The sequence below is a fragment of the Polyodon spathula genome, chromosome 20, assembly GCF_017654505.1.
Source record: "Polyodon spathula isolate WHYD16114869_AA chromosome 20, ASM1765450v1, whole genome shotgun sequence".
NCBI lineage: Eukaryota > Metazoa > Chordata > Actinopteri > Acipenseriformes > Polyodontidae > Polyodon > Polyodon spathula.
In genome coordinates this window covers 23,968,032-23,990,529 of record NC_054553.1, presented here as the reverse complement: position 1 = coordinate 23,990,529, position 22,498 = coordinate 23,968,032, and the positions used below count along the sequence as shown (strand labels likewise).

General features: G+C 36.8%; 2 protein-coding genes across 2 annotated transcripts; both read right to left on the bottom strand.

The window, feature by feature from the left end:
• Nucleotides 1–52: 52 nt before the first annotated feature.
• Nucleotides 53–4,027, bottom strand: LOC121295923. Its single transcript, XM_041221050.1, has 4 exons — nt 3,959–4,027; nt 1,468–1,580; nt 967–1,113; nt 53–685 (listed from the first exon to the last, which is right to left on the bottom strand). Exons 1-4 carry the CDS (start codon nt 4,025–4,027, stop codon nt 265–267), a joined length of 750 nt encoding a protein of 249 aa, XP_041076984.1. The 3' UTR covers nt 53–264.
• Nucleotides 4,028–7,335: 3,308 nt separating this feature from the next.
• Nucleotides 7,336–18,478, bottom strand: LOC121295921 (myosin-1B-like). Its single transcript, XM_041221049.1, has 39 exons — nt 18,275–18,478; nt 18,053–18,196; nt 17,753–17,909; nt 17,601–17,628; nt 17,370–17,481; nt 17,183–17,275; nt 17,005–17,068; nt 16,828–16,926; nt 16,641–16,744; nt 16,418–16,556; nt 15,720–15,838; nt 15,451–15,600; nt 15,190–15,360; nt 14,796–15,096; nt 14,615–14,688; nt 14,435–14,522; nt 14,217–14,334; nt 14,001–14,124; nt 13,784–13,920; nt 13,442–13,697; nt 12,956–13,198; nt 12,692–12,868; nt 12,111–12,256; nt 11,879–11,969; nt 11,406–11,795; nt 11,187–11,313; nt 10,929–11,047; nt 10,629–10,825; nt 10,339–10,522; nt 10,070–10,235; nt 9,837–9,961; nt 9,363–9,671; nt 8,980–9,183; nt 8,730–8,855; nt 8,474–8,644; nt 8,070–8,174; nt 7,872–7,967; nt 7,539–7,690; nt 7,336–7,369 (listed from the first exon to the last, which is right to left on the bottom strand). Exons 1-39 carry the CDS (start codon nt 18,476–18,478, stop codon nt 7,336–7,338), a joined length of 5,844 nt encoding a protein of 1,947 aa, XP_041076983.1.
• Nucleotides 18,479–22,498: the final 4,020 nt, after the last annotated feature.

The following is a 22,498-nucleotide window of genomic DNA, read 5'->3' as shown; positions in this document are numbered from 1 at the left end:
CTACTCCAATTGGATTTAGGAAATTTCAAGCACGTTCTATTACTGGTTGTACTAGAAGTGTTTGGAGGTTTGACATGATTCTAAGAGCTATATTGTAGATGGAAGTCACAGGGGCTCACATTTCTTGAGTATAAAAAGTCAGTAAAATGTGATGACAAAGAGAAAATGGTGCAACGTGAATCTAAAAAAGAATATTGCATTACTTGAGAACTAATATTTCACACCTACACCAAGTTTTTATTTACAGTTAGAATGACATTTTTTTTATAAAATAGTAATTTCCATGTCAACTGAAAGAAAAAATATGCAAGTGCATAATAAATAATACACTGATAAGTTTGATATATTTTTGCTGTCTGGTGGTGTTTCAATCGCCCCTTCCAATGTAAGGTGATGTATTCCACACTCATCCACGCAGTAACCATCGTCATGATCATGGCCTGCCATGAAACACACCACACACTGATGGGAGTGCAAGACAGATGGGGTTTGTAGAGGCTGGGTATATGGGAAGGTGACCTGGGTAAGATTACAAATGATAAAGCTTAACAGATGCCCATTTAGTTGAAACCTGTATTTCTCTATCATCTTCAAAGCAGATGACACAAAGTAAACATCTATAAAGCTAGGAATAATATCACTGGTGGCCTTGTCATTTTGCAGTGCTACACCCAGTTGAAGCCCTCTTCGATGTCAGGAGGCCACACATGGATATCTGCTATGACTCCAAAAGTGAAAAGCAATTTGGATGTGCGTTTTCTTCCAGGTTTCTGTTCCGATTTTGTTGAGGAGCTGATCTCCCTCCTGTGGCACACCTTCTATAAACACTTAACGAACAAGACTAACATGTATTATATTTTGAAAGGTAATCAGGAAAGAATTAATTTCAGCTTGTAGTACTGGTAAGTAGTCCTGACTATACCAAACCCTGATTATCTGAACACCTCCATCTGTAGAATTACACACCTCAGTAACCTATCTTGGTTATTATCTGCAAAAGTGAGAACATTGTTTAACCAGTCAAGCTGCACTCTGCTGAATCCTCCATTGAACTCGACAAACCGCTGTTTCATTCCTGTAGTTTCAATGAACATAGGAAATATTGTGAGCTGCCTTCAAGAATTAGCTTTCCGAATGATTCAGAAGGCAGAACAAACATCATTATGGATAAAGCACGCCCTGGGTGCATTGTTATGGCATGAGATATTTACGACCTTCTGGTATTTCCTGCTTCTTGTTATCAGCACGCCCTGGGTAGGCAATGAGACGACCTTCTATGACATCTTCTTAGGTTCTTGTTTGGGAAAGTATATATCTATAGGTTTTGATCATAGGCTTTACTGTATACAATTAAGTCACTTTAGTGTCTGTTTATGGGTCTTTGCTTATATAACAATTTACTGAAACAATTGATGTGCTATGTTTACATGTGTCAATGCCAAATAATAATAATAATAATAATATCACCAAATAATAAAACTGGGCTGGACTGGCTCTGCATTCCACTTCTCTGTAGCACTGTTCAATAAACTGATACTGTTTCTGTAATACCTCTTCCTAGTCTGTAGAAAGTTGAAGCCCTAATAATAATAATAATAAAAATCTCTGATATTAAACTACTGGTAGCAGTCTCTTTGGAATTTCTTAGAATTTGTACTGGTAAAACCCCACAGACCTGCAAATTGCAACAACAGCAATAATAATAATTTAAAAAAGCCTACATTGTTCATGTTTTTTTTGTATTTTTTTATTTTATTTATACAATCATTTTCACATACATTGTCATTAGTGAGCATAAACGACCTTCTATACATCTTCTTAAGGGGTTTCCTTGTTTTGGGAAAGTATATATCTATAGTTTTGATGCATAGGCTTTACTGTATCCATTAAGGTCACGTTAGTGTCTGTTGTTTAGGTTCTTGCTTATATGTACATTTTACTGAAAACATTGATGTGGCTATGTTGTTACATGTGTCCAATGCCAAATAATTAATACTAATAATAATTAAGCATAATACAATAATAAATAATACTAATACAGCATAAGCTACAACTAATATATCTACCCATAAACCTCTGTTATTCTAAACATATAAGGCCACCATAATCAAATAATAATAATAATAATAATAAATAATAATACAATAATAATAATAAAAATCTTCTGATATTAAACTACTGCTAGCAGTCACTGGTAGCAGTCTCTTTGGAATTTCTTAGAATTTGTACTGGTAAAACCCCACAGACCTGCAAATTGCAACAACAGCAATAATAATAATTTAAAAAATTTCTAAAAGGAAGTGATGGTGGTTAGATTTAATTTCTAAATATCACGTAGCTAATTTATCAAAACAGCAACGTTTTTAATTGACTTAACTGAAAAATAATATTTTTTAGCAAAACGGTTACCGGTACCAAGATATAACTTACCCGAAAAAATTACTTTCGGCAATTGAATTACTAAGAAGTGTCCATTTTAATTTAAACATTAAAAATACTATAAACAAGTCTGTAGTAGTACTATAGTACAGTACTGATTTGCCCGGTTATGCATTGCGTATGAAGTCACCTACCGGTAAGATAGGGTGTCATTTCCTGTAGCACAGGCATCCTTCTCATAATATCAAGTATGTAAAATACATAACTTCTTTCACTTGTTTTTTTTTTTTTTTTTTTTTTTTTTGTGGGAGGGGGATAAAGAAAGAGTTTAAATAAATAAATAAATAGATTTCCCTAGAAAATGAAATAATGAAGGCCCTGCCATGAAATGTGGCTTTGTGGAACACCTTTTCCAGACCCCGATGTTTCAGCGCATTCTGTTTTGGTGTTGGATAGGAAGTCCAAGTGCGTGGTTGTAACTAGAATCAATGTGCTGCTACAGAAGGTCAGAAACTGCAACATGGTACCTGAGTTTACTTTCTTGCAAGCTTAACCATGCCGTTTTACAGACAGGCTTGACATCTCAAAGTCTGTTCTTTTTTAACAGTACACGAAACGGGAATGCTGCCGTTTCTCCAGCACTTGCACTGAGCGGCTTCTCTGGGCTGGCACCCGTAAGTTAAAAAAAATACCACAAAAGTTACTCGAAACATTGTCAGACCACAGATGACGCCACAGTCCCTCAAAAAAAAAAAAAAAAAAAAAAAAAAAACATAGGCCTAAACCGAAGCATTTGAGCATTTGCATAATTGGACCATTTTACTTGTTTTCAGCGCCTACAAAGTTGCAGAGTTCAAATTACTTATACAATGTTATAGCTAGCTTGAAATTTGCAGTTGTTTGTAAGAGCTGAAAACAAGTAAAAAGGTCCAATTAAGCAAATTATCAGTTAAAGTAATTGAGAGCGCAGTTGGAATGAAAAACAGCAAACACGGGGTCCCCAAAACCGAGTTTGAGAAGCCCTGCCCAAATGCAAGGATACCGGGATGCAGAGGATTATCGATAGCAGGGGTTCCCAAACTTTTTTTTAAGCGATTCCTACCTGTTCAGCTGCAGTCACTGCTGCCCACTATTAGCACTCCTTGGGAAAATGTCAAATTAAAAAAACATGTTATATGTTTAAACCTGTAACATTATAATAAACCTAATCTAAACTGCCCTTTATTCATTGGAATAAACATTGTGAAAGATGGAAATCACACAGAATATATTTTTTAAACACTTTCATTCTATTAAATAAAATAAATTGCAAAAACTATCAAATCTTTAAATTAGGTTAAAATCGACTATACAGTCATGACTGTGTGATATTGGCGAATACATCGTGAAACAGTAAAAATACATTATTTTGGCAGCACGACTTTAACGGCAGTGTCAATCGCTTTCTCACGATAAAAAATAGTTGTAATAATCCTAGAAAACCGCAGCAGGAATCGTGCTCGTGCCTCACGAGATTTTAGCAGTCAGGATCCAGTTCTTCTGATTTAATGTCACGTAATCTACAGCAGAACGGCCGTACGTGTATGGACTTCTTTACCACTACAAACGCTGGGGTTGTACTCAGACCATAACCGCCTTCGGCATTCATTATCCAGTTACATTTTAAACATCAATATTTTATTCAAGCACATCATATCAAACATCTGCACAGCCTAAACATCGTATTTAAAGCACTACTTAAAAAAAATAAAAATTATAATAAAATAAACATTTCAAAAGAAACTAGTGTGTAAACAGGTTTATGTACATACAATACTGTAAAAACAAAATACGTTTTTAATCTAAAACGAAAGTAACATGATTTCTCTTGCGTGTGTGTCACAATCCAGCAGTTTTGCAGTTTTCTGATCAAAATGTTTCTGCAGAAGTTCCTAGTTCGCATTCCCCCGTACATTCCATGTACAAAACGAAGGAATTGATGGCTGCTAGGTCCAGTAGAGATAACAACATGATTGTAGATTTAAAAAAATAACAATAAGAATAATAAGAATAGAATAATGTAGGTAGCATTCAAAATGAAAACACATATTGTAAAAGGCCATTCTAGTGTTAATGAAATTTAACTTTTAGATGTTCCACAAGCGCGCGCGCACACACGAGCGCACACACGAGCGCACGCACACACACACACACACACAAATATAAATTCTTAGTAAAACCTGTACTTAGTCGAAATTATATTTTAGATAATTGTGTGTGTGTGTGTGTGTGTGTGTGTGTTGGAAAGGTAACCAAACAAACACGTAGCTAATGCGTGGCTTAATTCAGAATGTGCGCGTTAACAAATGAATTAATTTCTCTTGTTAATTTTTTTTTTTTTTTTTTTTTTTTTTTTTTTAGTACAGACTGGGATTCCATTTAAATTATTGCGCTGCTTTCCATGCATTACCTATCACATCTATACACTGGAATCTGAATTTTAGACATACCGTACTTGAAGCATCAGAGGGTGATGAACACAGCATTTGGGTTACAAAGCTTGCAATCGTTCATCTCCCTGCCCCAGATTATATTCATCGAGTAGAACATACTCTAATGATCTACACTGCTGCATGCCAATACATGAATCTCAGCTGGGTGGCAGTGATATTTCTGGTGAATTGTTGGGCAAATCTAAATATAAGATCATTGTCATCCATGAACACATCTATAAGCCTAAAATAGTTTGGAATATGGTTGTATAATACAATAAGAATCACTGACCTTCAAATCACATCCTAGACAATATAATAGCAAGTATGTGTGCTGTGGAAGCTTACAGAATATCAGTCTTTGTTGGAATTTAAAAATAGTAAAATAAACCAAATAAATCCAACGACAAATGTTTGGACTAGAACTAAACTTTCCCCTATTTAGGGTTTGAATACTTAGGCAGTAGCTCTGTTAGTAATAACTAGTCTGTGCGTTTTCTCCAGGGCTTTGTGGTGTTTTTATTGTACTACAGTGACAGCTGTATACTTGAGTACATAAGCAATGTTCAGTACATTTCCTTCAAAACGTACTGTTACACGTCGTTTAGACAAGCCATTGCTAACTCAACACCGACTGGGATGCGTTTTTAATTATGGTACTATTGCACCCACTTGTGGTAAGAAATGTGTACTTAAAGAACAAGTGAAATGAACCGTGAAATACACCGTTCTTCGGGGCAGTGGCATCTGCTTCTAAGGCACCCTTTCTATTTAAAATACAGGAATACATTTCCTAAAAGTTGCACCATTAAATATAGGTCCTAGTCATTTAGTTTGTTAAAATATATAGGTCCTCTCCCTGGTGTATACTCACACTTAAACTACAGTAGCATATTATAATGAAAGACAAAACATGCAATGAAAAGGTTGAATAATCTCAGTCTCAGGATGGGTGTTAATTGTGGAGTAGTAGCACCGTGAGATACTAAAACCGAAATGAAGTCGTTTTAAACTCAGTTCTTTGTATAATTAAACCAGAGTAGATAGAGTTAGAACACTCAATACCTTTGGAATGTGCGTGTGCCTGGTCCGTTCAAGGTGTTAATTACTTGTGCAATTACATCATTGTGCTTATTTACAACATCAAAATAAGTTAAAATACCGAAGAATTTTCATACTTGTGAAAAGTGGATGTTCCCCTTTTAACACACAGAAGATGTTTGTGTAATTCCAGCCGTTGCTGACGAACCCTAGGTTTCCGCACAATGTTGTCCGTGAACTCATCCACTATCTCTGTGTCTTTGCAACTGTACTCTGGGCGTGTTGTGCTATGTCTCCCCTGTAATTGGCTGTCTAGGACCAATGGGATGTGTGGAAGCTCCAGTCCCTGCTTAACATAAAGGGGCAGAGCTACGTTATATGTGTGTTCTCGAAGGTTGTTGTTTTTATGCCTGCCCTAAAGCTTGGTTAATTCTTGCCTGCAGTGAAGCAGTCGGAGCAGTGGCCTCTGCAGCGGGTGGTAGAGGTTAGGCTCTGAAATAAAAAAAAAATTGAACTTGAAGCAAGCATGTTGTCTCCGTCCTTTTTGTCTGTCTGAAACGCTACGGTATTACACAGTTTACCTTTCAGTGTAGTTTGGGAAGCTAGTTAAAACATAATATTTTTATTATTAATAAAAAATAATACACCACACTAAGGACGAAATGCTAGAGAAGTAGCAGTCCTGTCCACGCAAGAATGCTCGGTTGTGTGTTGCATTTACTCCTGCTTTGTGTTCCTGCGCAAGGATTTAAAACCCAAATGCCATGTTTCCCTTTGCACCATAAAACAGCGGTTGTAGTCTGCAATTGAATTAGCTACATGATATTATAAATGGTCAAAGTCGCCTGTAGGTAACCACGTTTTTCAATAATTGCAATTTATACAGTATGTCCCCGGTCTACATGTTTCTTTTAAACACACATCTTCCATCTCCTTGCTTAAGTAACTACCTCAATCAGTATATAAATCTTCCACAAACAAGTCTGTTTGTGACTTTCACAATAGTAATGGTCTATCCACATGAAAATATTGACACCAAATATGTATGGTTATGGACCATACGTGACCTCATGCCTGCTCTAAAGCATTATGTCACATTGGAGGGAGGGAGCTGTATACAATACACAATCTCTCAGAAGGACCTGCACCACATTTTACCTCCACGACAGTGGCTTTCAGGTTTCTCAGGGATTCTGCTAAAAAAAAATGTATGTTGTAGAACTGAATACCATGTGGAGAGCAAAAGTTAAAATTGGATTACTCTCTGAATGAAATGCAGCTCTTCATTTCACCACCATTGCCAAAATTAAAATTGCAAATCTCAAAAGTAAAAAAACACAATTATGCAGTTATCCATTTGAAAACTTTATTATAATGCCACAGACACACAGCAAATAACCAAAAGGTACATTCAAATGCCCTTCACATCCTGTGCTGAACAGCCTCATGTCCATTTCTCACTCTTCACATTCCTTTCCCTGCAAAAAAGAAATACATAAATACACAAATTATTTTCCACAAAACTGGCTCCTCTGCATATACATGTTACCGAGTTTATTTACATGCTCAATAAACAAAAAAAAAAACGGGATATTCAAAATATTATTGTTATTACACTGGTATATTAAAAAAAAACAAAAAAAAAACAGATTATCTAAATTTACCTTTGAACCAGTGTCACGGCTCTTAGCCCTCAGCTTGTTGACCTGGGATTCAGCAATATCAACACGCTCATCAGCTTCCTCAAGCTCATGCTGCACCTTCCTCAACTTGGACAGGTAGATATTAGCCTGCTCCTCCTAAAGGACAAGCCAACAGACATGTATTTTTAAAAGAGTAAATCAGATATTTTATTATCATTAGAGCAGCAAAAGAGAATTTATGGTACACCAACATTAATCACAATGATTAGCTAACAATAATTGCCAAAACGGTTTAACAAGCCGTGCTGGAAACAATATCTGATTATGCATAACTTACAGCCTCCTCCGACTGCCTCTTGTAGGCCTTGACCTTCAGCTGAAGTTTGTCAACCAGATCCTGCAGCCTGACAACATTCTTCTTATCTTCTTCAGACTGTGTGGAAAAGAAACAGGATTTCAGTCTCCAGTGAAAATGACCATTGATAGTAATCACTTTGTATGTTGCAGTAAATAACAGCTTCAAGTTCTTATGCACCTGGTATGTCAGCTCCTTGACTCTTCTCTCATATTTGTGCACACACTTAATGGCATCAACACCATGTTTCTGCTCTGATTCAAGTTCACGTTCCAGCTCACGCACCTAAAACAAACAGAAAAACTGTACATGTGATATCAATAAATAACACGGTTATGATAATTAATCTACTATGACTATTTAAAAAAAAAAAAAAAAAATCTGTTAACTTCATTTTCTAATCGTTTTCTATACATTATTAAATAACAAAATGAACAGGTTCCCAAGTGTATGCACATCTACTACTGAACATCTATTTTAGCTTTAAAATAGGTCTATTCAAAACAGATGTGATTCCAATGCAAAAGTACAGCCTTTATTGAAATCTTTAATGCATACTTTCCCTGCCCTTAGTTTAAACTCACCCTGTTTTCCAGTTTCTGGAGCTGTTTCTTTCCACCCTTCATTGCCAGCTCCTCAGCCTCATCCAGACGGTGCTGGAGGTCCTTCACTGTCACATCCAGGTTCTTCTTCATTCTCTCCAGGTGGGCGCTGATGTCCTGTTCCTTCTTCAGCTCCTCTGCCATCATGGCAGCCTTTAAAAACAAGACAGGTGTTAGGTATCTCTAATACAATGCCTTCTGTATCAGAAGTTCAGATAGTTCAGTTTGTAGAACACACATCAGTGATGGCCTTCTTGGCTTTCTCCTCTGCATTTCTGGCTTCCTGGATTGTGTCTTCGATCTCACCCTGAAGCTGACAGAGGTCACTTTCAAACTTCTTCCTGCCGCTGATCAGGCAAGTGTTCTGGAATAAACCCCAAGGTATGTAAGTTACATTCATACCGTGTTGCATGTGGAATAGTATGTCATAACAATTGCCCAAGAACAGGATTCTGTTTACTGAAGAAGTGTCACCAATTCTACAGTACCTGGGAGTGTAGCAGCTGTACACACTCTCTGGCATCGACCAGCTCCTGCTCTGCAATCTTGCGGCCTCTCTCCGTCTGTTCCAGGGCAGCCCTCATTTCTTCAATTTCAGCCTGCATCAAGTAGCTTCTGCGCTCCAAAATGGCATAATGTTCCTTGATGTCTTCACTGCTTCTCATGGCACCATCAAGGTGTATTTGAGACTCCTTCCGAGTAACAAAAAAATATGCTCCTATTACAGTTTATAGATGGTTGAAATGCTGTCCAAGTTTTATTATACTTAATGCTTTTTTTTTTTTTTTAATAGCAATTAATTTACAAAGAACCTGTCAAACAAAATCTTAAGGTTTTCAGTAATTATAAGAAATATTTATATTGGGCTGACCTTGAACTGAGCCTGAACATTTCTCAGTCGTTTCTGGGATTCAGCAGCTTGACGGTTGGCATGGGCCAGCTGGATCTCCATTTCGTTGAGATCTCCTTCCAATTTCATTTTTGTTCTCAGGGCATCATTCCTGCTCCTGACTTCCAAATCCAGAGTGTTCTGCAGGGAGTCAATGGCTCTCTGACTGTTCCTCTTCACTTGTTCAAGTTCCTCGTCCTTCTCAGCAATCTTCTTATCAACCTCAGACTTCACTTGGTTCAGCTCCAGTTGCACACGGAGAAACTTGCTCTCTTCATGTTCCAGGGATGCCTGAAACAATTTTTTTCCCTCAAAATTACAGTACAAAAAATAAGTGTTATATAGTAAATCTAATATATAAATTATATATATATAAATCTAATGTACCAGTTTAGTGGTGAAAATTTAAAGCAGCATGCTCCCCAGGTGTTTAACATCAGAGTCTTCAAACATTACCTCAACCTCCTCCAAAGCAGTGTGGATCTCGCATTTCTCCTGCTCTACTTTTTTCATGGCCTTTCCCAATTCATGGATGCTTTTGCCATTCTCACTAAGCTGTTCAGTGAGGTCTGAGATCTCCTCTATAAAAAAAAAAATGATAATATGGAATTTTTTAAAAGACTGACAACTAAAGAACATTGTTTAGTTTCCTCCATTTGCTTCAGAATTGATTTACCGATACAACGTACGCTGCAGGTTCTTGTTTTCATGTTTCAGTGTTTCAAGATGATCCACAGACTCTTCATAAGCATTCTTCATCCTGAAGTTCTCTGTGCCCAAGGAACGAGATTCCTTCAGAGCACCTTCCAGCTCAGCCTGGCTTTCCTCAAACTTCTGCTTCCACTCAGACAAAACCTTTACATACATTTTTTTTTTTTTTTTAGAGACGGTAGTTTAATTTAGCATTAAGCAAACCTGTGATCAACATAAGTATTCTTGACTTCAGTTCATCACCTACTTTATCAAAGTTCCTCTGTTTCTTATCAAGAGAGGCAGCAGAAGCATTAGCTTTGTCCACATCCATCATCAGATCTTCAACTTCACCTTGCAATCTCTGCTTGGTCTTTTCAAGGGAACAGCATTTGGAGTTGGTAGCCTCAATCATCTCCTCTGCATCTTGCAATCGCTGGGCAAGCTTTTTCCTAAAGTTAATATGATTTATAGTAACGTATAAACAAGCCAAACAGAGCTTTGTCTTAATACTTTTTACACTGTATACAACAAGTGTTAGTAATAATCCCTGCTTACTTGGCTTCCTCCAGTTCTTCTGTGCACTGGATTGCATCGGTTTCATATTTTGTTCTCCACTGGGCAACTTCACTATTGGCCTTGGACATTGCACGCTGAAGTTCAGCCTTGGCCTCCTGTTCCTCCTCAAACTGCTCACGGAGGAGGTCACAGTCATGGCGAGATGATTGCAAAGCATGGGCAAGAGCATTTTTAGCCTGCACAAAAATAAGAGCATTAAAGCTTCATGGCTTTCAACCATAATAAGTCTTATTCAACTAACCTACATTTCCAGTAATATCCAAGTGTTAAGTTTTTTACCTTCATTTCCTCTTCATGATGTCTCTTAAGCTCCTCAATCTGGTGGCTGAGGGCCACTTTCCCTCTTGTCATCTGGGAGACCAACGATTCCCTCTCATTTAGTTGGCGAGACATTTCACCTGGGGGGGTGGGGGGTGGGGGGGGGGGGGGGGTGAGTGGGAATAGCATAGGTTTTTTTCCATATGTAGCTCTTTTTATATTTATAAATCCTAACATTTAATGGTAATACTATTTACAGTTAGTGTTTTGTAACATTACCATTTTCTGTCTGCAGGCGAGCTTTTTGAGTTGAAAGATCATTAATAAGTCTCTGGTTATCATCATTCTTTGACTTTACTTCACTCAGCTGATCCTCCAGTGAACGGCACATCTTTTCAAGATTGGCCTGCAGAAAAACAAATACATCATTTCATATTACAAGAGTGGAGTAATGGTCAGAGAGATTCAGATACTGTTTATTGAAAATATTAAACTCACTTTAGACTTGGCAACAGACTCCATGTTGCCTGAAAGATCATCCACTTCCATTTTAAATTCAATCTTTTCCTTCTCTAGCTTCTGTTTCACACGCTGAAGGTTGTTGATCTGCTCTCCAAGCTCAGCCACGCTGTCTGCCTGCTTCTTGCGAAGCGCAGCAGCAGTAGCTTCATGCTGCAGAGTAGACTCCTCAAGATCACGGCGCATTTTCTGGAACTCAGTGTCACGCTTCTTGTTCATTTCAATCTGAGCTGAAGTTGCACCACCAGCTTCCTCAAGCCTTTCACTGATCTCCTCAAGTTCCCTGGAAAGATCAGCTCTTTGCTTCTCAACCTTGGCCCTAGCTGCACGTTCTGCTTCAATTTCTTCCTCGAGTTCCTCAATTCGTGCCTGCCAAATAAATATTTGTTAACCTCTGACAACTTTTCTTATTATATAAAGGAGAAATACCTTTCACACTCCCAGCATCTTACCTGGAATTCCTTCATTTTCTTCTGGAGTTGAGCTGAAAGAATCTGCTCATCGTCAACTTTTCCTTGCAGCTGGCTTACTTCAACATCTTTCCTGTTAAAATAAAATAAAATACAAATATAGATAACACTTAATAAGCTGATCAATGTTATTTGGCTTACCACAACATGTACACAATCTTATATTTAAAAATGTCAATTTCTACTTGTGTAAAACGCTTAACTATTCCCTTACTTTCTGAGTTTCTCCTCTATCTGCTGCTTCTCATTCTCCAGATCCATGATGGCTTCCTGGGTGAGTTTCAGGTCTCCTTCCAGCTTTCTCTTGGCTCTTTCCAGGTCCATGCGAAGCTTCTTCTCTTGTTCCAATGAGCCTTCAAGCTAGAGTTAAGCATTGAGTAATTGCATGGTTTAGTAAACAATATGTCATCCCAGTATATGTACACAAGTCACCTGTAACATCCAGTATATCAAGTTTAGCTAATAGCTTCATAGATGTTTGGCAGGGTTCCAAATGCTAATAGATGGTCACTTTCTTGGGAAAATCACCTCTATGAAGTAACCAACAAGCCACAAATACACGCTTACCTTAAAATGTAGTACAGTGTCACAGCTTTTGAGAAAATCATAGCGGGTATCACATTTCAGGGGAACATTTACTAAAATCCCAGCACTGTACTACCATATACACTAATTGCAAATGAGGAAAGCAGATTACGAAACTAATACAAAAAAGGTTACAGACTTTAAAAATCGTTTTCTACTGTGTAAGTATAATAGTGTACATTTGCTACCTTTAAAATATTTCAAACTTACATCATTGACTTGCTGTTCCAACTTTGACTTGGCTTTGGTCAGAGTGTTGACTTTGTCTTCCTCACCCTGCAGATCATCAAGGGTCTGCTGGTGAGCCTCCTGGAGAACCTTCTTCTCCTTAGTAATCTTAGCAATGTTTTCATCAAGGGAAGCCATCTCTTCAGTCAGGTTTTTCACCTGTAAAACAGTGCATTTTCATTAGGCAATTAAACTACAGTGCAATTGTTTTCCTTATAATATATTTATATAATTTATTCATTATACCTTGTTTTCAGTGGCGTGTTTCTCCTTCTCCACTTTGGCCAGTGTAAGCTCTAGGTCATCAATGTCTTTCTTCAGCTCACAGCACTCGTCTTCCAGTTTCCTCGTCTTGGCAGTGAGCTCAGCATTGATTTCCTCCTCATCGTCTACTCTCTCAGACAACTCCTTTAGTTTAGCCTCAAGCTCGATCTTGCTTTTGATAAGGCCTTCACATCTTTCTTCAGCATCTCCCAGATTTTCAGATTCCTTTAAAATAAAACAAACATATTTTAGATTAAAAAATAAACAAACAGAAAACGCACCTACAAACACACCATGTTGAGAAGTTGTAATTTAATTTCACATGATGAATTTAAATGAATTTAATATATATATATATATATATATATATATATATATATACACACACACACACACACACACACACACACACACACACACACACACACACACACACACACACACACATTCTGTTTACAGGCAACATACCGATTGAACTTGAAGAAGTAGGTTATTCTTCTCTTGCACAACTGAAACCATTTTCTGCTCAAGCTCCTTCCTCTTTGCTTCTGACCTAGCCAGATCTTCTTTGCACTTGGTGAATTCTTCCTTCATGTTGGCCATTTCCTTTTCAGTTTCTGCACTCTTTAGGAGCGGCTTGACCTTGAAGTACAGCTTCATCCATGGCCAGTGTTTCACATTCATGAATGAGCGGATGTTGTACTGGATGATAAAGAGGGCCTCCCTGAAACAGATAATAAAGTGTAAGTCTCAAGATACAGTCTCAAGACCCTCATGTTGATTCAGGTGACCAATATAAAGACAGCATACCTTCTTTCCATCATTTTCTTGAATTCAATCCTCATAAGATATCCACGGCAAACAGCCTGAGTACAAGTAACAAGAGTTGCCAGTCGCTCGTCTCTCAGTTCCTCAAGAAGACCAAGAAGACCAGCTTTGAAGAACACCTGAATGAAATGTAATAACAATGTTTTATAAGTTCATAGGTTTAACCCTACAAAAAGTTTTGTAAAAGCAACATACTTACCTTGGTGCGTCCAAATTTGTACTGGGTATGATCAACATCAATTGACCCCAGAAGTTTCTCTGCAGCTTTCTTGTTGTCCATAAACTGACCTTCAGGGACAGCGCTGGCATTCAGTACCCTATATCTATAATTAAATAATAATTGATAACATTGAGCTTTTCTTGTATTAATCTATTAATCTGAAATGGTTTCCAAAGAAGAGTTCAAACGATATACCTCTGTTTAAAGTCCCCATAGGGGATTCTGCTTGGGAAACCGTTTCTGCAGATTCTGATGCCTTCCAGCACACCATTGCATCTAAGCTGGTGCATGACAAGGTGGTTGTCCATGACACCTGTTGGTACAGAGTTAAAATGTTTTTGTATTATTGATCTATCTGTATTTATTTAAATCAGAATATCAGATTATATCTATTACTATTACGACATCCATACCTGGAGTTTTGGTTTCATTGGGAATCAAGCAACGCACAAAGTGTGGATGAGTTGACCTAAGGTTGGACATCAGCTTGTTAAGATTTTCCTTTAATAAGCAAAATAAGCGAATTATTAGTATGCATACATGTACAAATATGCTGCCTATATACAATTATTTTACTTTCAATAAATCCTTACTCTGAAAAGAGCAGACACTGTCTGGAAAGATGAACCCTTCTTCTTGCCAGCTTTCTTACCTGAAGCAGCATGATCTAAAATAGATTAATGTTATTACATCTTTTGAAAATGGTTCAATTAAGTCACATACAACACTTAATAAATATTTATAAAGATAAAAATTAAGTAAACTTGACCTTACCATCAGCTGTGCTGGCATACAGACTGCTTAGCAGTTTCACCGAAGATTTCTGATACAATTGAATAACAGACTCATTCAGTGGGTCCTTGTTCTTCTCCAGCCAGCCACAGATGTTGTAGTCCACAGTGCCAGCATAGTGCACCAGGGAGAAGTGGGCCTCAGCCTTGCCTTTGCCAGGCTTGGGTTTCTGGAAGCAGTTGTTCTTGCCGAGATGGTGGTCATAAAGCTTGGCCTTGAAAGAATTGTCCGTAGACCTGGGGAACATGCACTCCTCTTCAAGGACAGAGAAGATACCCATGGGCTACAAAAAAGACAACAACAATGTATCACTATGCATAAGAACATCACACTACTTTTATTTTTGCCTTAATTCAGTTTAATAATAAAAAACTACCTTTTCAATAAGCTCAATGCAAGCTGCCAAGTCCATACCAAAGTTAATAAATTCCCACTGAATTCCTTCCGTTTTGTACTCCTCTTGTTCCAGCACAAACATGTGATGGTTGAAGAACTGTTGCAGTTTTTCATTGGTGAAGTTGATGCACAGCTGTTCCAGTGTGTTAAACTAAACACATAAAAAAACAGAAAAGCAGGCATTTATTTACTGATACAGACTTTAAAAAACAGTTATTGGTAAACACTAAACAAAACGTACATCAAAGATCTCAAAGCCAGCAATATCCAGGACACCGATCAAGTGCTGTCTCGGCTGCTTAGTGTCAAGCTGCTGGTTGATACGGATGACCATCCATAAGAACAATTTCTCATAGACAGATCTGGCCAGAGCACCAATAGAATTATAGACCTAAAATAAAGAAAAAGTATACATTCAAGTTGGTGGAATAAAACAAACTTTTAGTACATTCCTAATATTATGAAACACATAGTATATGAACATATTCAGTTATTGAATTTCTTACTTACCTGCTGAACACTCTGGCCCTTGGTGACATATTCATTGCCGACCTTCACCCTTGGGTAGGACAGCAGTTTAAGGAGATCAGAAGAGTTCAGGCCCATCAGGTAAGCTGCTTTATCAGCCACTATAGGAAATACATATTATTAATATATATATATATATATAGATATATATAAATATATATATATATATATATATATATATATATATAATATATATATATTGTCTAACAATAGCTAAGTACACTTGCACAAATAACAGATTTGTTCTTTCATGTATTTCTGTATTTTCTGACTATATGACTTGAAACAAAGAGCTTGTATTCTTGACAAGTTAACAGAATACTCCATGAACATGCATCCGTACTCTAAACAGGACTTTCATGGAGTCCTTCAGGGCCTTGCTGGTGATTCTTGTTCATGTAATAGCAGGTTTTTATCTCAATTCAGAAAATTCAATCTTTTTGCCAATGACCTTTTGATGATTTTCATGATTTGAAGCCAGAGCAGAATCTACTTGTCTATCTAATTGGTAAGTCCACCAATGCAGTTTGTTTGCATATGCCTCAGCCTTTCAGTATAAATTATGCTCTAAGCTCACAATTATCTAGACTTTAAGTGTGTGTTTGGCCAGCTCTCATATTTGGCTCAAGTTCAGATTTGCTTCTGTTACAAATGGTTTCAAAATGACCCCACTTGTTTACCTTCAGTGCAATCGGGTTCAGCCTGCTCCTCACGCTGCTTCTGCTTGAACTTCATGTTACCGAAATGCATCACTGAACCAGTCAGCTTGTAGAGGCTAAGTTTTTCTTCAGCGCTGAAACCAAGGATGTCGATGGCTTCCTATCAATATACACAAAATCAATTTATAAACCACTGATACTAAATAACACCTAAACACAGGTAACCTCTTTCAACTGTACTTACATCTGTAGCCATCAGCTCCTCGGCATCATCAATACTCTTCACCACAATTTCACCCTGGCTGACATAGCTGAAGTCATATGGGTTGGTGGTAATAAGAAGCATATCTGTGGAATATACAGTACAATCGTATTTACATCTAAACCAAACTTGCTGTTTACCAAGGAAGAAGATCATCGACAGTGCTTACCGATAAGTTCTGGTTTCTTGTTGCACATCAGCTGGTAGAAAATGTGGTAGCTTCTCTCAGCTGACAACTGGAATGTCACTCTGGATTTTTCCAGCAGATCTGTAAAGATATTCAAATGGTTTGGTAAAGTGACGTTTCTGAGATTATCAAACAACTTGGATCAAGTAAAATACTTACAGGTTTCAATATCAGCTGAGGACAGTTTTCCTGAAGGTCCAAAATGGATTCTAATGAATTTACCCTGTTCATTAAAAGTAACCAAAACATTTAGATCAATGATGAGAACATTATAAAAGTGATATATATAATTACATTTCTACAACTATTCTAAAGGGTTTTTTTCTGATGAACTTACAAAACGGGAGGAGTTGTCGTTCCTCACGGTCTTGGCATTACCAAAGGCTTCCAGCAGAGGATTGGCCTGGATGATTTGATCTTCCAGAGTTCCCTATAAAAGACCAACACTACGTTCAGTAAGTACTGTATAATGTATTACCACACAAACACGTTGTCTTATTGATCATAAAATACTGGAGTCCAACCTTAATTTTGGAAGGTTCTGCCTTTTTCTTGCTATCTGCAACCACTGCAATTGTCGCAAAGTACTGGATGACACGTTTTGTGTTCACAGTCTTTCCAGCACCAGATTCCCCGCTGAAGGTATTGAGAAATACTGACATTAACACAGGATTTTTGTGATCAGATTTTAACAAAATGTGAGGTAATTTAAGCAATTGAAAAACTTTACATAAGCACTTACAAGGTATACTTACGTGATCAAAATAGATTGGTTTTCACGGTCTGAAATAAACAAAAGATTGTGTGTGCTTAGGCTACCTTGAACAGTGCTGAATGTTGAAATACTGTGCGTGCGTGTGTGAAATGTATTATTGTTGTTGTTGTTAACAATAGGCCTCTTACTTACCAGTCAACATGGCCTGATAGGCATTGTCAGAGATGGAAAAGATATGTGGGGGAGCCTCCTGACGCTTCTTGCCTCTATAGGCGTTAACAACCTCAGGGTTGTACACTGGCAGCCACTTGTAGGGGTTAACAGTGGCACAGAAAAGACCAGAGTAGGTCTGAAAGAAACAATGACGTATTATATATATATATATATATATATATATATATATATATATATATATATATATATATATATATATATATATATATATATTAATGCAAACATCTGAAATAGGAATGTTGGATAATTTTATCTTACGTAAATCATCCAGGCAGCATAACGCTCTTTGAGGTTAAACAGCACAGACGGTTCATTCAGATGGGTCATCATGGCCATGTCTTCGATCTTATCATACTTGGGGGGGTTCATAGGAAAGATTTGGTCATCCTTCACAGTTACAGTCTGAAAAATAGGAAGATTATGTTTTAAAATATGCCGATAGGAAGCTCAGATTCATATTTTGTGAAGTATTATTGTTACTCTGTTATCCTCGGTCTTGACGGTAGCCTTGCCAACTTCCTTGCTCTGGATAACACCCTTAACGTACAATTCCTTAGCATCAACCACATAGCATGATGTCCTGGCATCAAAGTGTCGGTTCTGCGCTTCAACTCTTTCCTTCTCAGATTTGCGCAAAAACTGGGCTGCTGGCCCGAAAACGGCCATTTCAGCGTGGGAACTCATGATGGAATACTGCTAAAAAAACCAACAAAACAAACAAACAAACAAACAAAAAAACATAATAAAAATAAAAAAAAAAAAAAAAAAAAAAACATTACAGTAATATCACATCAAGGATAATTAAACTAAATGAATGCGACAATCAGATTTCAACTTAAAAGCATTTAACTTAACCCAAGACAGACCTAAAGGAAGTGAAAGTTTAAAGTGTTTTCTTACCTTATGTACCCAGCAAGCAAAGAAACTCGAATGATGGAACTAGATTTATAAGAAGGTGGCTGCAACAAAAAGTGTATTCTATTTAATTTTTTTTTAAATTAGTTAGATCAGATTGCAGTTATAATACAAACCCCAGATTGCTTAAAACTAGGTATGTTAATATAGTACAATTACATTCCCATATTACCCTCAGTGGGACTGAACTTTTGTCTGTGTTCTTGAAATAGCTAAATAACTTCAGTAAACGTTGACCCTTCTGAGGCTAGATGTTCAGGCTTAACTAGATTTGTAATACTGGACCGCGTTCTTTATTTAGCGTGTACATTTAGCATCATCTCAAATTGGAACAAATAATTTACCGTGCCAACGAATATTTAGCAGATAGTTTTAAAAAGAGTGAAACATTAATTATAAACATCGTTCTAATTCATTCGGTTGCAATGTGTTTTCAGTGAATGAAGGAAATACATACATGCATACATACATACATACATACATAAATGCTGGTGGCACTATCCCCGCTACCTACCTCAGTGTTCGCTTGATTGTGACTTGCTCTGATTCCCCGACCTCTTATACAGAGCCGTTCACATTGCTTGACTCTGTATTTGGTCATCGTTTGACCAAATACAGAGCATGCGCAATCAATCGCTTCCCCTTTAATGAGTTTATAGAGGGAATTAGCACCAATATGTTTCATTATCGGGGCTATTTAATAAATTAGGTTTTACTAGTCAAAGAAAATACTAATACACATTATAGTAAATAAGCTCTTTATCCAAATCTTTCTTTTTTCAGAATTTTTTTTTCACAATTAAACCAGAAATAAACAGCTGACATATTTCAATGATGGGTTTGTGAACAGTCTTGGGGTGGGCATGTATTTATTTTAATGTATTTGGCTAACACAGTACATATTATAAAGTTTAATCAATCCTTACAGATAAAAACATATACAATAATAATAATAATAATAATAATAATAATAATAATAATAATAATAATAATAATAATAATAATACAAAAAGGAATCAGGTGGCGTATCACTATTATAACGATCTATAATGTTAGACTGTGGTGTAACAGTAAGTATTAAAAAAAAATAGAGATTGTCTACAGTGCTTTCATACAGGGAAAAACAGTTAAAGGTCCACTTCAGCACAAATATGTCAGCACCTGTGTCTATTTCTGCCCAAGAAACCACAGCTGCTCTCTCAAAGAAAGCGCTTGTTCACACAGCCGCTCCTCGCTGTCACAATAGTCGCACGGCAATGCTCGCATTCCGTACTGTTTCGCATTCCAACAATGGAATTTTAAAACACTGCTGTTCTCAGAACGGTAACCCATCCTGCTGTTTAATCCGCATTAAAACAGTGAAAACAAATGTCATCATGTATTTTTAATAGCAATAGTTTTACAGCGCAAGTTTGTATGTTATACATTTAATTATTGATAGACCTGTTATATACAACGATTAGTACATATACCAAATCGGCTGTCAATTTTCTATTTGTTGTTCGTTGTTTTTTGTAATAAAGTAAGAATTTAAAATGTAGTGGTGTTCATTTTGCTTTAAATAGGCTATTTTACATGAACTAATGTATCTCTATTTTCAGATGTGTGATATTTCTCCATGAGAGCTGCTATTTAATAAAAAAAACGGTAACGTCCAAAAATGGGAAATATTGGACAGTTCTGAAACACGCATCTTCTTGCATCCGCTTTTAACAGGTAATATAGGTCAGGCATTTTCTATTAAACTTTGAACGTTTTCAATAATACATTACAATTACCTTTATAGTTTTAAGGCTTCCTTTTCCAAAGTCTTGCATTAAGCTAGTCATATTGGATTCGACATGTTGTATACCTTGACCTATAGTTAGTTACCTGTTTGGAAAAGTAGATGAAAAAATGGTCAAAAGGCTGGTATAGCAGTCGAACAAGACTTCAAGTGACTGAACAGAAGGAATCGCCCTATATATTAATTTCCCTCCTGGATAGAGGGTTCTTTATAATGGTTATGAACTAGAATACTAAATAGAACCATTAGGTGACTGGAAATTGCTGCTTCATATTTGGAAGCAGAGTGGCACTTGTGGGAGACACAGCAAGCCTGCATCCCCTGATCTTAAAACACAAAACGGTATATATGTGACTAGAAGCTCCTTTATATGATCTGGCACCATACCTTTAAGTGCTTTATAAGTCAGAAGTCTAAATTTCGTTTCCGTGAAACCGTGAAGCCAGCACAGGCGTTTTATGGTGTCTTTTGTTCAAACACATTACGCCATCTGTCTTCATAAAAAAAAAAATAAAGAAGGTTTTCTTTATTTCTTTTTTTATGTACGATGCCTTTGTGCTTTTGAATATAATTTAAAAGCATAAAAAGTCTGGACCTGGTGACTGACTCAACATGAATGAAAAAGTATTTTTCATTTAAGAATATGTAGTTTGTAAATCCACTTTAACATTAGCTGCTTGTCATTGTTTGTCAGGCTTAAGTCATGGAAGAGTGCTTTAGAACACTTGGTAAGTTTTCTGAATTTCAGACCTGGTGATGGACAGCTGGCAGGAGGCTACAGTATAGCTGTACACAGTCTGACCTGCTATTATGGGCAGAGACCCCTGCAGGTTACTATCAAAGGAAACACCTTTAACCAAGAGTCAGACAGATCTGATATCTTAACTGTCTTGACTGAAACTTGATTGCTGCAGAGTAAGGCAGGATTTCTTCACATAATTCATGTTCAGTATTCAATTTGCATAACATGTTAATCAGCTGGATATTATAATACACACACACACACACACACTCACACGCACACGCACACGCACACATACACACATTTATTGTTGTTTAAGATGTAAAGTTTAAATGTGTTACAAAAAACTAAAAGCAGGAACATTAACATGATTTGATTGGAAGTTATAAAATGTATACCGGTATTCAGTTTTAAGGGTGGTAAAATTCTAGATTCTTCATATCAGAGAATTACCATTCTTGATGTGTGTAAAAATATGTTTCTTGAACCAAGATGAACACATTTCAAGGAACCACAAATAAATAGAGGCTCAGCCAGGAAGAGTTGGCAACATGGAAAACAGTTTACTGTCATTGTATCTTAAAATGAATACCCTGCACAATATGTATTACCTTATTATTAATCACAAAAACGAAGACTGCACTCAGAAACTGCTATTAATCATAAAAAGGTCTGCACCTCATGAAACTTTTTTTGCTGATTTAGAGGTGGTTAAAAATTTATTCTCAGCCTTGCAAGCGCTATATAACACCAGATAATATAAACACCTTACAAACAGACCTTAAAGCTTTGTGAATAAGGCCCATTCTCTACAACAAATGTACAGGCTCCAAGTTACAAAAAAAAAATAATATATACCTGCATGTTTCAGTGAAAAAGCAACATTATAGCGCTAGCAGTTCAAATTGCCCTGCCTGTTCTCACTGTAACATAGGCGAGCATATACCATATTGTATTATGTACTGTAGAAGCATATGTAGAATATAATAAATAAATAAATAAACTCTTGGATACCAGTATTTTCTCCCAGGGCCATGCATCTAAAAAAGCTGTTCTAAATGTTGCACTTAATTAGCCTAAGATAAGATGGATGTTGTATCTTGGAAAGTCATTTAATTATACAAAACAGATACATCAAATAATTGAATAAATACATCACAGGCCAAAGCCTCACCAAAATAGAAAACATCCACAATAAAATATCAGTAGTCCTAAATAATGAAGGGTTTTTTGGTGGACAGCAAAGTGTGAACCTCAGTGT

Excerpts from the sequence above, each read along its gene's own strand:
- LOC121295923 (XM_041221050.1), bottom strand. The coding sequence starts at position 4,027 with ATGAATGCCGAAGGCGGTTATGGTCTGAGTACAACCCCAGCGTTTGTA. Across the intron at positions 1,581-3,958 it reads TGGTAAAGAAGTCCATACAC|GGCTTCAACTTTCTACAGAC; the intron begins GTACGGCCGTTC and ends TATTATTATTAG. Across the intron at positions 1,114-1,467 it reads CAGCCCAGTTTTATTATTTG|GCAGCTCACAATATTTCCTA; the intron begins GTGATATTATTA and ends TAATTCTTGAAG.
- LOC121295921 (XM_041221049.1), bottom strand. The coding sequence starts at position 18,478 with ATGAGTTCCCACGCTGAAATGGCCGTTTTCGGGCCAGCAGCCCAGTTT. Across the intron at positions 15,601-15,719 it reads AGGGCCAGAGTGTTCAGCAG|GTCTATAATTCTATTGGTGC; the intron begins GTAAGTAAGAAA and ends TCTTTATTTTAG. Across the intron at positions 11,314-11,405 it reads AGTCTGTTGCCAAGTCTAAA|GCCAATCTTGAAAAGATGTG; the intron begins GTGAGTTTAATA and ends GTTTTTCTGCAG.